Genomic DNA, 12038 nt, shown 5'->3' with positions numbered 1-12038 from the left:
TCAGTGAGTTGCCAGTTTTGATATTAACTCAGAAAATTGTCCTAAGAGCTTCTGCCAGGCAACCTTCACCTCCTTATTCCTCAGAATATAAATTATGGTGTTCAGGAAGGATGTTAAAATGGCATAAAAGAGTGAGATCATCTTCTCTTGGAGGACTGAGGGGCTGGAGCAGGGCTGGATGCAAGTGAAAATGGCCATGCCATAGCACAGGGCACCCACAGTGAGATGAGAGGCACATGTGTGGAAGGCTTTCCTCCTTCCCTCTGTGGACTGAATCTTTAGGATGGTGGAGATGACCTGGATGTAGGACAAGAGAAACAGGCAGAATGGTGTCATCACAGGATGATGCTGGAAACCGTAATTGCAACCTCATTGGAGGAAGTGTCCACACAGGCCAGCCTGAATACAGCTAGTAGTTCACAAGATGTGTGATCAATAATATCTTTGAGCACATTGGAAGCTGAAAGGCAATGGGCAGTATGCAAGAGAGAGTTTATGGAGCCATTGACCCAGGATGAAACAGCCAGCCCAGCGCATAGCCCTCTGTCATGATGGCTGAGTATCGCAGGGGCTCATACACAGCCATGTAATGGTCATATGCCATCATTGCCAGTAGAACAAACTCAATCCCACCCAAGCCCAGGGAGGAAAATAGCTGAGCTGCACAGCTCAGGTAGGGAGTTACTTTATATTCCCTAAGAAAATGCACCAATACTTGAGGGAATATGCTCATTGCATAAGAGATGTCAACGAGGGAGATGTTGGTGAGGAACAAATATATGAGTTTGTGGAATCGGATGTCCAGTCTGATCAGAAGAATGATGAGAAAGTTCCCCAGCACTGTCATCAGGTACATGACCAAGAACAGGACACAGAGTGATACCTGAGTGCCCTAGTCACTGGACAGGCCAAGGAGAATAATTTCACTCACCCACGTCCGGTTGTTTGTTCCCATTAAAAAAGTGAGGATTATTCATCTGCAGAGAGAGTGAGAAATAACAGAAACTGTTGAATCAGAGAACCATGAAAAAGCATGTTGCATGTGTTCAGCCAACCTTTGCCTGGTCGTTCCGATCCCAGACGATGGGCTTCATCCCAATAAGCGTTACATCCACCCTGCACCAGTGACTTCATAAGCACCTGATTTGGTCTAGGGAGACTCATTTGAAACCTACAGATAATGAAATAAAATTTTGTTAGCTCTATGTATTAACCAACTTAGCTCAAATTCCAGGGAAAGGAGATGATGGTAGGTGGCAATGGTAGGTAAAGTGATAAACAATGAAGAAAAATGTGGTTCAAAATTTAAAGAGTCACCTTAAATATGTAAACTAGACCCAGCATGGTGAAACTCATACATTCATTACAAAAGGAAAAGGTTGGGAAGAGGCAGGGATTTTTTTTTTTAATTTGTGAAAAATTTTTGTTGTGCTTTAAGTGAAAGTTTACAAATCAAGTCAGTCTCCCATACAAAAATTTATATACACCTTGTTATATGCTCCTAGTTGCTCTCCCCCTAATGAGACAGCACATTCCCTCTCTCCACCCTGTATTCCCGTGTCCATTCAGCCAGCTTCTGTCCCACTCTGCCTTCTCATCTCCTCTCCAGACAGGAGCTACCCCCATAGTCTCATGTGTCTACTTGAGCCAAGAAGCTCACTCCTTACCAGTATCATTTTCAGTCTTATAGTCCAGTCCAATCCCTGTCTGAATAGTTGGCTTTGGGAATGGTTCCAGTCTTAGGCTAACAGAAGGTCTGGGGACCATGACCTCCAGGGTGCTTCTAGTCTCAGTCAGACCATTAAGTCTAGTCTTTTTATGAGAATTTGAGGTCTGCATCCCACTGCTCTCCTCTGCTCTCTTGTTCCTCAGGGGTTCTCTGTTGTATTCTCTGCCAGGGCAGTCATTGCTCATAGTCGGGCACCATCAAGTTCTTCTGGTCTCAGGCTGATGTAGTTTCTGATTTATGTAGCCCTTTCTGTCTCATAATTACCTTGTGTCTTTGGTGTGCTTCATTCTCCTTTGCTCCAGGTGAATTGAGACCAGTTGATGCATCTTAGAGGGCCACTTGCTAGCGTTTAAACCCTAGAAGCCACTCTCCAAAGTGGGATGCAGAATGTTTTCTTAATAGATTTTATTATGCCAATTGACCTAGATGTCCCCTGAAACCATGGCCCCCAAACCCCCGCCCCTTCTACGCTGGCCTTTGAAGCGTTGGGTTTCAACTTCTTTGCTTTTGGTTTAGTCCAGTTGGAGGCACCTTTTAATAGATCTGAAGCTTGGGGATGGGCTTGCGCAGTTTCAGGATTTGGAGGACCATTGGTCTTTTTGATAGCCTTTGGTTACTTAAGTCTTTAGTGGGACCACATAGGGGATTGTAATAGTATCCTCTGTGTTTTATTTTATTTCTCCTTCCAGCTCACTACTACTAAGAATGTACTCTTTGGCCACGAGTTAAAAAAAAAAACAGTAAATATATGGATATTTAGGATTTCTAGACACAAGGGAAGGAGAGAAAACAAATGTTTAAGGACCCTTCTTCATTGCCCAAGGCAGCGAAGAGATAAGAATTCACTTAGAGTACATTGCAATGGAGTTTCCCTTTTGCTTTTTTCTCACTTAGCAAGTGCTGTGTCCACAGAGCTAATATGTTAAATATCGATTTCGAACATTAAACAGAAATAGTTTACATTAAAAAACTTTGTAAGAATTTTTCTTATTATGGCTCCATGCCTACCTATTGACTAACTGTCCTTTCACACAGGAGGCAGGTGGAACTGGGAGCAGAAAAAAAACTTCTTGGCTCATCTCAGAATCCACACAGAGGTCAGGCTAGGGTGCCTGAGTTGAAGAATGAAGGCTGCCTATTCTTCAAGTCTCTTTCCTGATGAAGAACCAAATAAAATAGTATGTCCAGAAATGCTGTTTTCTATGTGGTTCAAATGGTTAAATCTATTTTCTGGGAATCTCCTTCCTAGTGTTTACCTTAATAACTGATCTCCTTTTCAACAGTGCCTCCTTTTCTGACCTATCGTGATAGCTCCACCAGCACACCTCACTTTCTCACCTTTAACCTCGATCATCCTGAGAAAATATCTACCTGCCTCCAAGCAGAAGTTCAAATTCAGATTCTGAGGTATCAGAAAATGCTTCATTAAACCACCTGTTAACCTCTGTTGAAGAAATATCAGATGTGCATCAGAAAGTAGACATCTGTTTCCGTTACTTTAACAAACAGATATGAGGTGTCATCTTTGATAGATGCCAGGATCTCTAGGGTGAATATTACTCTTTCCTGTGCTCAAAGAGTCGAGCTGTTTCATGGAGGGAAGACCCTGGAGAGATCCTTTGTTGACCATCTGTTCCTGTGCTGTGATATGCAGGTTGCCTGAGAATATGCAAGCCCACAACTCCTGTGATCCTCTTACCTCCTTCTCCCCTTTTCCCCCACAACTCCACACATTTCTGGAACAATTCAGGTCTCAGTACAAATAAGTAGCAATGTCTCATCCTAGAAGATGCATAAGGGGAAGGAAATGAGGGTAAGGGCATCTTTTAAGCATTATTTAGCAAAGGGAAAGCAAGGTTAAGAAATAACATGAAAACCAATAGTGAGGATGGTTGCACAACATGGTACACATGATTAACGCCACTGAATTGTACATGTAAAAATGGTTGAAATGACAAATGTTTTGTTATATATACTCTACCATACTAATAACAAAAGAGAAATAATGTGCACATATGGATGCTTTCAATCCCCCAGTCTCTGTTCTGTTGGCATTTCCTTAAGGAACAGGCAACTTCAGGCTACACAAATGGAGGCTAGTGTCACAGAGATGGAGCGATTTGCATGCTAGGAGCTCAGGGGGAGCTGCTTCTCCAGTCCTGAAGAGCAGTGGAGGTGTGGCTGGTAGCTGGGCTTCTGAGCCAGACCAAGGAGAGAGGTTTCTGGATCTGCTGGCCGAGAGGTTGTTCTGCCTGTGGATGTGTCCTGAGTTCAGGTAGGATGAAGATGCCCTCCCGGACCACCCTGTTCTTCATGGCCGACTTCTCCCTGGAGTCCTTGGCTGCCATGCTGCAGAACGGCATAATGGCTGCTGTGCTGGGCTCAGAGTGGGCGTGGGACTGGGTGCTGCCCACAGGGGACATGATTATGGCCTGCCTGGCTCTCTCCCAGTTCAGCCTGAATGGCGTGACTTTCACGAACGACCTTCTGGTCATCCTCAACTTCAGTCACAAAGTGCACTACTTTGACACTCTCTGGGACTTCAGCAACATGCTCACCTTCTGGCTGAATGCCTTGCTCTCTGCCTTCTACTGTGTGAAGATTGCCTCCTTTTCCCACCCCACATTCCTCTGGCTCAGGTGGAGGCTTTCCAACTCTGTGCCCAGGCTGCTATTGGGTTCCGTGACCCTCTCCATCCTGACCACTATCTCCTCAACCACTGGGAATATTATTGTGACTCATATTGAGGCCTCCCAGCCACCCCACACCAATGGCAGCTGGGCCGAATGGGCAAGGATCTTCTATCGAAACTTCTTCCTGCTCCACGAGATGCTGGTGCTCTCACCGCCTTTTCTGCTGTTCGTGGTGTCCACTGCCTGCTCATGTTCTCTTTGTGCTGGCACCTGCACCAGATGAGGTTAGGCCAGCCTGGGCCCCAAGACCCTAACACCCAGGCGCACACCACGGCCCTTAAGTCACTGGGCTTCTTCCTTGTCCTCAACACATTTTACTTCCCGGCTGTGCTCGTGGCTGTGACAAATTTAATGCCCCTGGAGCTTCAGGGTTGTGACCTATGCTAGCATCCCCCTGCACTCCACCATCTTGCTGCTCAGCAGCCCCAGGGTCAGAAGAGCCATGAAGAACAGGCTGCAGGGGTGTGTAGTCATAGGCTGTGGGGCTTGAACAGAGGGTAGGTCCCTTCCTAGGGCTCAGATGAGGAGCCAGTGTGGGTCCAAGGAATCCCATGCTAGATGATGAGGCATAAGATGTGGACCCATCTTTCTCTCCTCTCTCTCCACTCCTTCTTCCTTTCCCACCCCTCCCAAGACCCCAATTATCCTTTTCCATCCCTCTGCCCTACCACCAGAGGGTGGGGCAAATGGTTAGTGTGCTCTGCTGCTAACTGAAAGGTTGAAACTGAGTCCACATAGAGTGCTCAGAAGGAAGGTAAGTGGTGGGTCAGTGGTAGAATTCTTTGCTTCCATGTGGGAGACCCAGGTTCTACTCCTGGCCAATGGACCCCATATGCAGCTACATCGTGTCTTCCAGTGGAGGCTTGAGTGATGCTATGATGCTGGACAGGTTTAGTAGGGCTTCCAGGCTGAGACAGGCTAGGAAGAAAGGCCTGGAGATCTATGTCCAAAAACCAGCCACTGAAAAGCCTACAAAATACAGTTCTACTCAGAAACACATTGGGCACCATGAGTTCGAATTGGTTTCACAGCAACTGGTCTTCCCACCATCCCTTAGTCTGGATCACAGAACAAGAGTGGTGGCCCTGTTTCCTCCATTCCTCTCGGGCTCTGACAGCTTTTCTCCTCCAGGTCTTTCCAGCCTGAGCAGCCGAATGATGTTCTCTGTCATCTGGTATGCATTCCCTGCAGAGACTTTTAGTGGCCATTGGTTATCTCTGCAGTCAAACTCTGTTGGTGTGGACTGTCCAGTCCCTTCTGCTCCACGACACCAGAGAATCCCTCACTCTGGCTCTGCTGTCCACTTGGTTTCTCTACTTTAGCCCAGGAAACTTCTCTCTAGCCTCCTATTCTTTCTTCCCACAGCCTTCAAGTCTTAGTCCATCTGGAACTTCTCCTTCCATCCCTCTGCTGATCCTTCCTTCCTGCTGAGCCCTGCCTTTAACTCATCCCTGACTCATGGCAACACTATTCACAGTGGAATGAAACATTGCCCCATCCTACAGCATCCCCATGATTGGTTGCAGACCAAAACATTGTGATCCCTAGGGTTTTCACGGGCCGATTTTCAAAAAAGCTCATCAGGCCTTTCCTCCTAGTTCATTCCAGCTTGGAAGCTCTGCTGAAACCTATTTAGCACCATAGCAACATGCAAGTCTCCACAGACAAATGTGTGGTGGCTGCACATGAGGTGCATTGGCTGGGAATCAGACCTGAGTTTCCTGCATGGAAGGTGAGAATTCTACCACTGAACCACCACCGCCCCTCCTTCTGATCCCTGTTTAAGACCAATTCCACCCATGGGACTCTTTTGTTTGACTGTGGGTGGAACATCGAAGACCCAGGAGAATCCTGAGTCTTTGCAGGCCTGCCCATGATTTTCTGTGTTCATGATGTGGTGAATTAAAAGGACATGTTGGATGTGAAAATGCTCTTCAGCTTTGGTCAACAGGGGATAGAGAAGGAAGACAAAGGAAATCCCCTACAATTTCTAATTTTGCCAGCCTTACTCTGTGTGCCCACCCAGGAGGTGAACCTTGGAGGCTGTTGTCCAGGGTGGTAGTTTCCAGATCTGGGTATTCACCGCATCCAGAGTGTGTGCACGAGATGATCCCCGGGATGGGGGAAGAAGATGTGAGAACATCAGCTTAGGTTGATTTTTTATCTTGTTGTCTTAATTCTTATTTTGTGTATGTTTTATAATGTATGTGATGTATTAGTACAGTTAATGCATGCATGTCATTCAAAATAAATAAAGGTCTGCATGGTGGTTATCCTTGGTGGTGTAGTGGTTAAGTGCTATGGCTGCTAACCAAAAAGTTGGCAGTTCATATTCACCAGGCACTCCTTGGAAACTCTTTGGGGCAGGTCTACTCTGTCCTATAGGTAGCTATGAGTCAGAATCAACGCGACGGCAATGGGCTTGGTGTTTGTGGTTTTGGGGAGTGTCTTAGGCTGTGTTCTCTACAGGAGCAAAATCAGTAAAGTATACATATGTAAATACAGAATTTATCTCAAGGAAATGGCTCATGCAGTTGTGGAGGTTGGCAAGTCCCAAATCCACAGGTCTTAGGTCAGGCTGGAGGCTTCTCCTGACTCACAGCAGGTCAGGTAGAAGGCTCCTGACTCACTTTCCAAGTACTGGAGGGCAAATGATGATGAGTTGGACGCAGGATCCAGAGACAGCTTTGCCAGAACATCCATGTACACTGGATGCAGGCCACGCCCCTAAGGAAACTATTGACTTTCAACTGATTGTTTGCTCACATGGAATCATGAAATACAGGATGTTTATATATTATCTGTGAAACCACTGAGAATCAAGGCCTAGCCAAGTTGACACATAACCTTAACCATCACAGTTCACCCCTTGTCAACTTGACACCTGTATACATCTCCTTAAACCACACATAATCTCTAAATGAAGACAACTATAAAGTCATACCTGTGCCTAATATGATACAACTGAGATGCCTGCAACCAAAAACACACGAGTCATTTGCATCTTATATTTTATAATAAACAATGGAATAAGCAGTGGTTAAGAACTCAGTTGCTAAGCAAAAGGTCAGCAGTTCATATCCTCTAGTTACTCCTTGGAAATCCTATAGGGCAGTTCTACTCTATTCTTTAGGGTGGCTATGAGTCAGAACCAACTCGATTGGCAATGGAATTTTTTTTTTAATGGAATAATGAAAACGAAGATATTTGCTATATATATGATATGTATACACACACACACATAACAAAACAAGGAAGAAATACTAAAAACAATTACAATTCTCTTTTTTTTAACCAGTCACGTGGTTATAGCTAGTATTTAGAACTACCTTCTTCTACCATCTATTCCATATTCCTTTTGCCCTCAGCAAGCACCTGAGCTGCGTCATTGTTCTTTTCCTGGTGGGGTGATCCAAACCTTCATTCCTGAAGAGCCTGGGCCATTAGTAGTCATGTCAAAATTGGATTGCTGTAGTTTTCCATTGACTTTAATCACAGGGCATGGTAGTACTATGTGATGTCCTAAGGGATCTTCTGGATTCCAGACATACTCTTTTTTTTTTGCCTTCATTATGTAACATCATTCCAATTTCCCCTTGGTAGTCAGGAGCAATCACACTAGCCAACAGAGTAACTGTTATTTACCTGTTGATCCAGGGTCATGAAAAGACCAAAGTGGTTGGGTAGCATTCTTAATTTCCTGTTCAATGGAATCAGTGTTGTGTCTTCTGGTGGAAGCATTTCTCCCTTCAGAACTAAGGCCTCTGAAACTGCAGAGCATGGTGTTGCGGGGACAGGAAGCAAAAAATTTGCAAGTGGCTCACTTGGGATAACAGGGAGTGGTGCCACTCCCATTTCCACCCCTTGATTCCTGAACCCATTCTTTGCTATTGGAGAAACAGTACCATATATTGGATGCTGGTTTAGAGCATATACAAACTCCTGGAGAACACTGTCCCAACCCTGCTGGGTATTGCCACCAAGTTGACAACATAATTGTGTCTTTAGAAGGCCATTCCATCATTCCATCAAGTCAGCTGCTTCAGGATGATAGGGAAAATGGCAAGACCTGTGAATTCCAGGAACATGGGACCATTGCCACACTTCATTTACAAAGGTTGCTGAGTAGGGTCTTGTCAACCGTGGAGGGGAGTGGGGGAGATAGTACTAGAAGACTCTGTTGTTTTTCTTAGGTTCTGTCGAGTAGATTTCAACTCATAGACACCCCATGTCACAGAGTAGAACTGCCACATGGGTTTTTTTTTTGTTGTTGCAATCTTTATGGGAACAGATCGCCAGGTCTTTTTCCTAAGGAACTGCTGGTTGGTTTGAACCTCTAAACTTGTGGTTAGAAGCAAAGTGCTTAACTATTTCACCACCAGGGCTCCTAGAAGATACTAGAAGTCTCTTAATATGGAGGCTGGAGGGTACCATCTGCTTAGTTGTCTGGCCCATCCTTGTTTCCCAAAATGCATATATAAAGTAATATATTTCATTTACTTGTCTGGGGAATATGTAATTTCTTACCTTAACTATGCCTTTGATTTAAAAAAAAAAAATCTCATTTTTCTTTTTCTTATTTTGTCTCCAAATCTTCAGAGAAAGCATTTGCTGATTTTTTAATATATGTCAGTTTTAACATTTTGGATGGGACTCACATATATGCAATAATTTTCTTCTCAATCTGTTCACATGCTACATAGACTGAATCTCAGCTTTTCCTTGCTCAGCAGAGCCATTGTGTACAATCTAGGGTTGTATCCATATTAGGGTAAAATAAGATATTTCACTGATGTTCAGTCACTGAATTACTTCAAATAACTCAAAAAGAGTACTCACATCCACATGTAGTAGAACCTACAGAAAAAAAAAAAAACCACTTTAATCAGCCTCACTCACAAGACTTTCCTCACAGTATCTCAGAATTGTGACTTACAATCATTGGCTGTGAGTACATATACCTTCATTATTTTAAGTGACTGTCAGATGTGAAAATGCAATCTGTTCCCAATGGAGATACCATTAATATTTTAATGAATGAATACAAGCTAGTGGTCCAGGGCTAGGTCCATGATTACAAATAATATGACGACTCCAAAGGGTAAAATAGTTTGTTTCAAAATACTGTGTCAATAGGAGTAGAGATTGAGTACGCACGGAAAAGTCTAATACAGAAGTGCTTAACTTCACAGAACAAGATGCTCTGACATAAAAAAATCCCCCACATTTTGGACCATGGTCTCAGGGTACATCTAGCTCAATTGGCATAACATAGTTTATAAAGAGAATGCTCTACATTCTACTTTGGTGAGTAGTGTCTGGGATCTTAAAAGCCTGTGAATGGGCTTCTAAGGTACTTCACTGATCTTGCCCCTTCTGGAGCAAAGGAGCATGAAGAAAACTAAGGATACAAGAGAAAGATTAGTCCAAAGGACTAATGGACCTAGGGTTCACAATAGAGGGTCCCAGATAGGTGGAGAAAAATGTAGAACAAAATTCTTACTCACAAAAAAGACCAGACTTACTGGCTTGACAGAGACTGGAGAAACCCCGAGAGTATGCCCTTGGACACTCTTTTAGCTCAGTAACGAAGTCACTCCCAAGGTTAACCCTTCACCAAAGATTAGACAGGCCCATAAAACAAAATGAGACTAAAGGGGCACACCAGTTCAGGGGCAAGGACTAGAAGGCAGGAGGAGACAAGAAAGCTGGTAATAGGGAACCCAAGGTGCAGAAGAGAGAGTGCTGACATGTCGTAGGGCTGTTAACCAACGTCATAAAACTATATGTGTACTAACTGTTTAATGAGAAACTAGTTTGTTCTGTAAACTTTCATCTAAAGTACAATTATAAAAGAAAATCCCCCCCATCTTACATCCCAAAACCACCACTGAGCTGCCTACCTAACATTACCAGTAAATGTTCTGTCATCTCCCTCATGGTGGCCAGGGCAATGCAGTCTATACCTGTTATATCTGAATTGTGTGGGGAACACAGAAGTAAAAGTCTTTTCTCTGTGTGACCCTCATAATTCAGCAAATTGTCAGTTTTGATGTTAACTCAGAAAATTGTCCTAAGAGTTTCTGCCAGGCCCTCTTCGCTTCCTTATTCCTCAGAATATAAACCATGGGGTTTAGCATGGTGTTAAAATGGCATAGAAGAGTGAGATCATTTTCTCTTAGAGGATGAAGGGGCTGGAGTGGGGTTGAATGTAAGTGAAAATGGCCATGCCATAGCAGAGGGCAACCACCGTGAGATGAGAGGCACATGTGTAGAAGGCTTTCCTTCTTCCTTCTGTGGATTGGATCTTTAGGATGGTGGAGATGATCTGGATATAGGACAAGAGAACTAGGCAGAATGGTGTCATCAGCAGGACAATGCTGGAAACCATGATTGCAACCTCATTGGAGTATATGTTCACACAGGCCAGCCTGAATACAGCTAGTATTTCATAAGATATGTGATCAATAATATCATTTGAGCATGTGGGAAGCTAAAGGCGATGGCAGTATGCAGAAGAGAGTTGGTAGACCCACTGACCCAAGATGAGATGACCAGCCTAGCACAAGGCCTCTGTGCATTATGGCCAAGGATGGCAAGGGGTCACACACATCCATGTCATATGCCATCATTGCCAGTAGAACAAATCACACCCAAGCCCATGGAGCAAATGAGCTGGGTTGCACACTTCAGGTAGTGGATCACTTTATGTTCCATAAGAAAATGCACCATTAGCTGAGGGAGTATGATCATTGCATAAGAGACATCAACAAGAGAGAGGTTATTTTGGAAGGAATACATGAGTCTGTGGAATCAGGTGTCCAGTCTGATTAGAAGAATGATGAGAAGTTTCCTCAGCACTGACAGCAGGTACATGACCAAGAGTAGGAGAAAGAGTGACACCTGAGTGCCCCAGTCACTGGACAGAACAAGGAGAATAAATTCACTCACTCAAGTCTGGTTTTTTGTTCCCATTAAAATCTGTAGAGAGAGTGAGAAATAACAGAAACTGTTGAATCAGAGAACCATGAGAAAGCACGTTCTGTGTGTTCAGCCAGCCTTTGCCTGGTGATTCAGACGCTCATGAGGCCCAGATGATGGGCTTGATCACAATATGCGTTACATCCACTCTGCACCAGGGAAACAGGATGGTAGCTTCACCAGGACTTGATGTGGCCTCAGAGAGGCTCATTTGAAGCCTACAGATAATGAAATAAAATTGTATTAGCGCTACATATTCAGCACCTTAGCTCAAATTCCAGGGGAATGAGAGGATAGTAGGTGACAATGGTAGGTAAAATGATAAATGATGGTGAAAAGTGTGGTTCCAAAGTTAAAGAGCCACCTTAAATAAGTAAACTAGACCTGACATGATGAAACTCCTACATTCATTACAAAATGAAATGACTGGGAAGAGGCAGGGGTCTTATGGAAAAATCTGGAATAGAGAACCTAGGTTTGTGATTTTCCTTGTCATGTATATGATTTTGGGTTACAGACATAAGTTATAATTAAATGGTTTAATATTATACACGATGGTATTACATAACCTTCCAGTACATTTGCGCTCCTATAGGTAACTTATGGAGAAAGCACTTTATAAACTGTTACTGGTA

The 12038-nt window shown here is 43.9% G+C and overlaps 1 protein-coding gene and 2 pseudogenes across 1 annotated transcript; 1 reads left to right on the top strand and 2 right to left on the bottom strand.

The window, feature by feature from the left end:
- On the bottom strand, positions 1–856 carry LOC126082124 (olfactory receptor-like protein OLF3; annotated as a pseudogene).
- A 3153-nt stretch (positions 857–4009) lies between these two features.
- Positions 4010–4645, top strand: LOC126082123 (taste receptor type 2 member 62-like). The gene has a single exon (XM_049894573.1). The coding sequence runs from the start codon at positions 4010–4012 to the stop codon at positions 4643–4645; it is 636 nt and encodes a 211-aa protein (XP_049750530.1).
- A 5809-nt stretch (positions 4646–10454) lies between these two features.
- On the bottom strand, positions 10455–11229 carry LOC126082122 (olfactory receptor-like protein OLF3; annotated as a pseudogene).
- Between the last annotated feature and the right edge of the window lie 809 nt (positions 11230–12038).

The sequence above is a fragment of the Elephas maximus genome, chromosome 8 (genome assembly GCF_024166365.1).
Source record: "Elephas maximus indicus isolate mEleMax1 chromosome 8, mEleMax1 primary haplotype, whole genome shotgun sequence".
NCBI classification, from domain to species: Eukaryota; Metazoa; Chordata; class Mammalia; order Proboscidea; family Elephantidae; genus Elephas; species Elephas maximus.
Note: the sequence above shows the minus strand (reverse complement) of the source record. Positions and strands in the feature narration are given on the sequence as shown.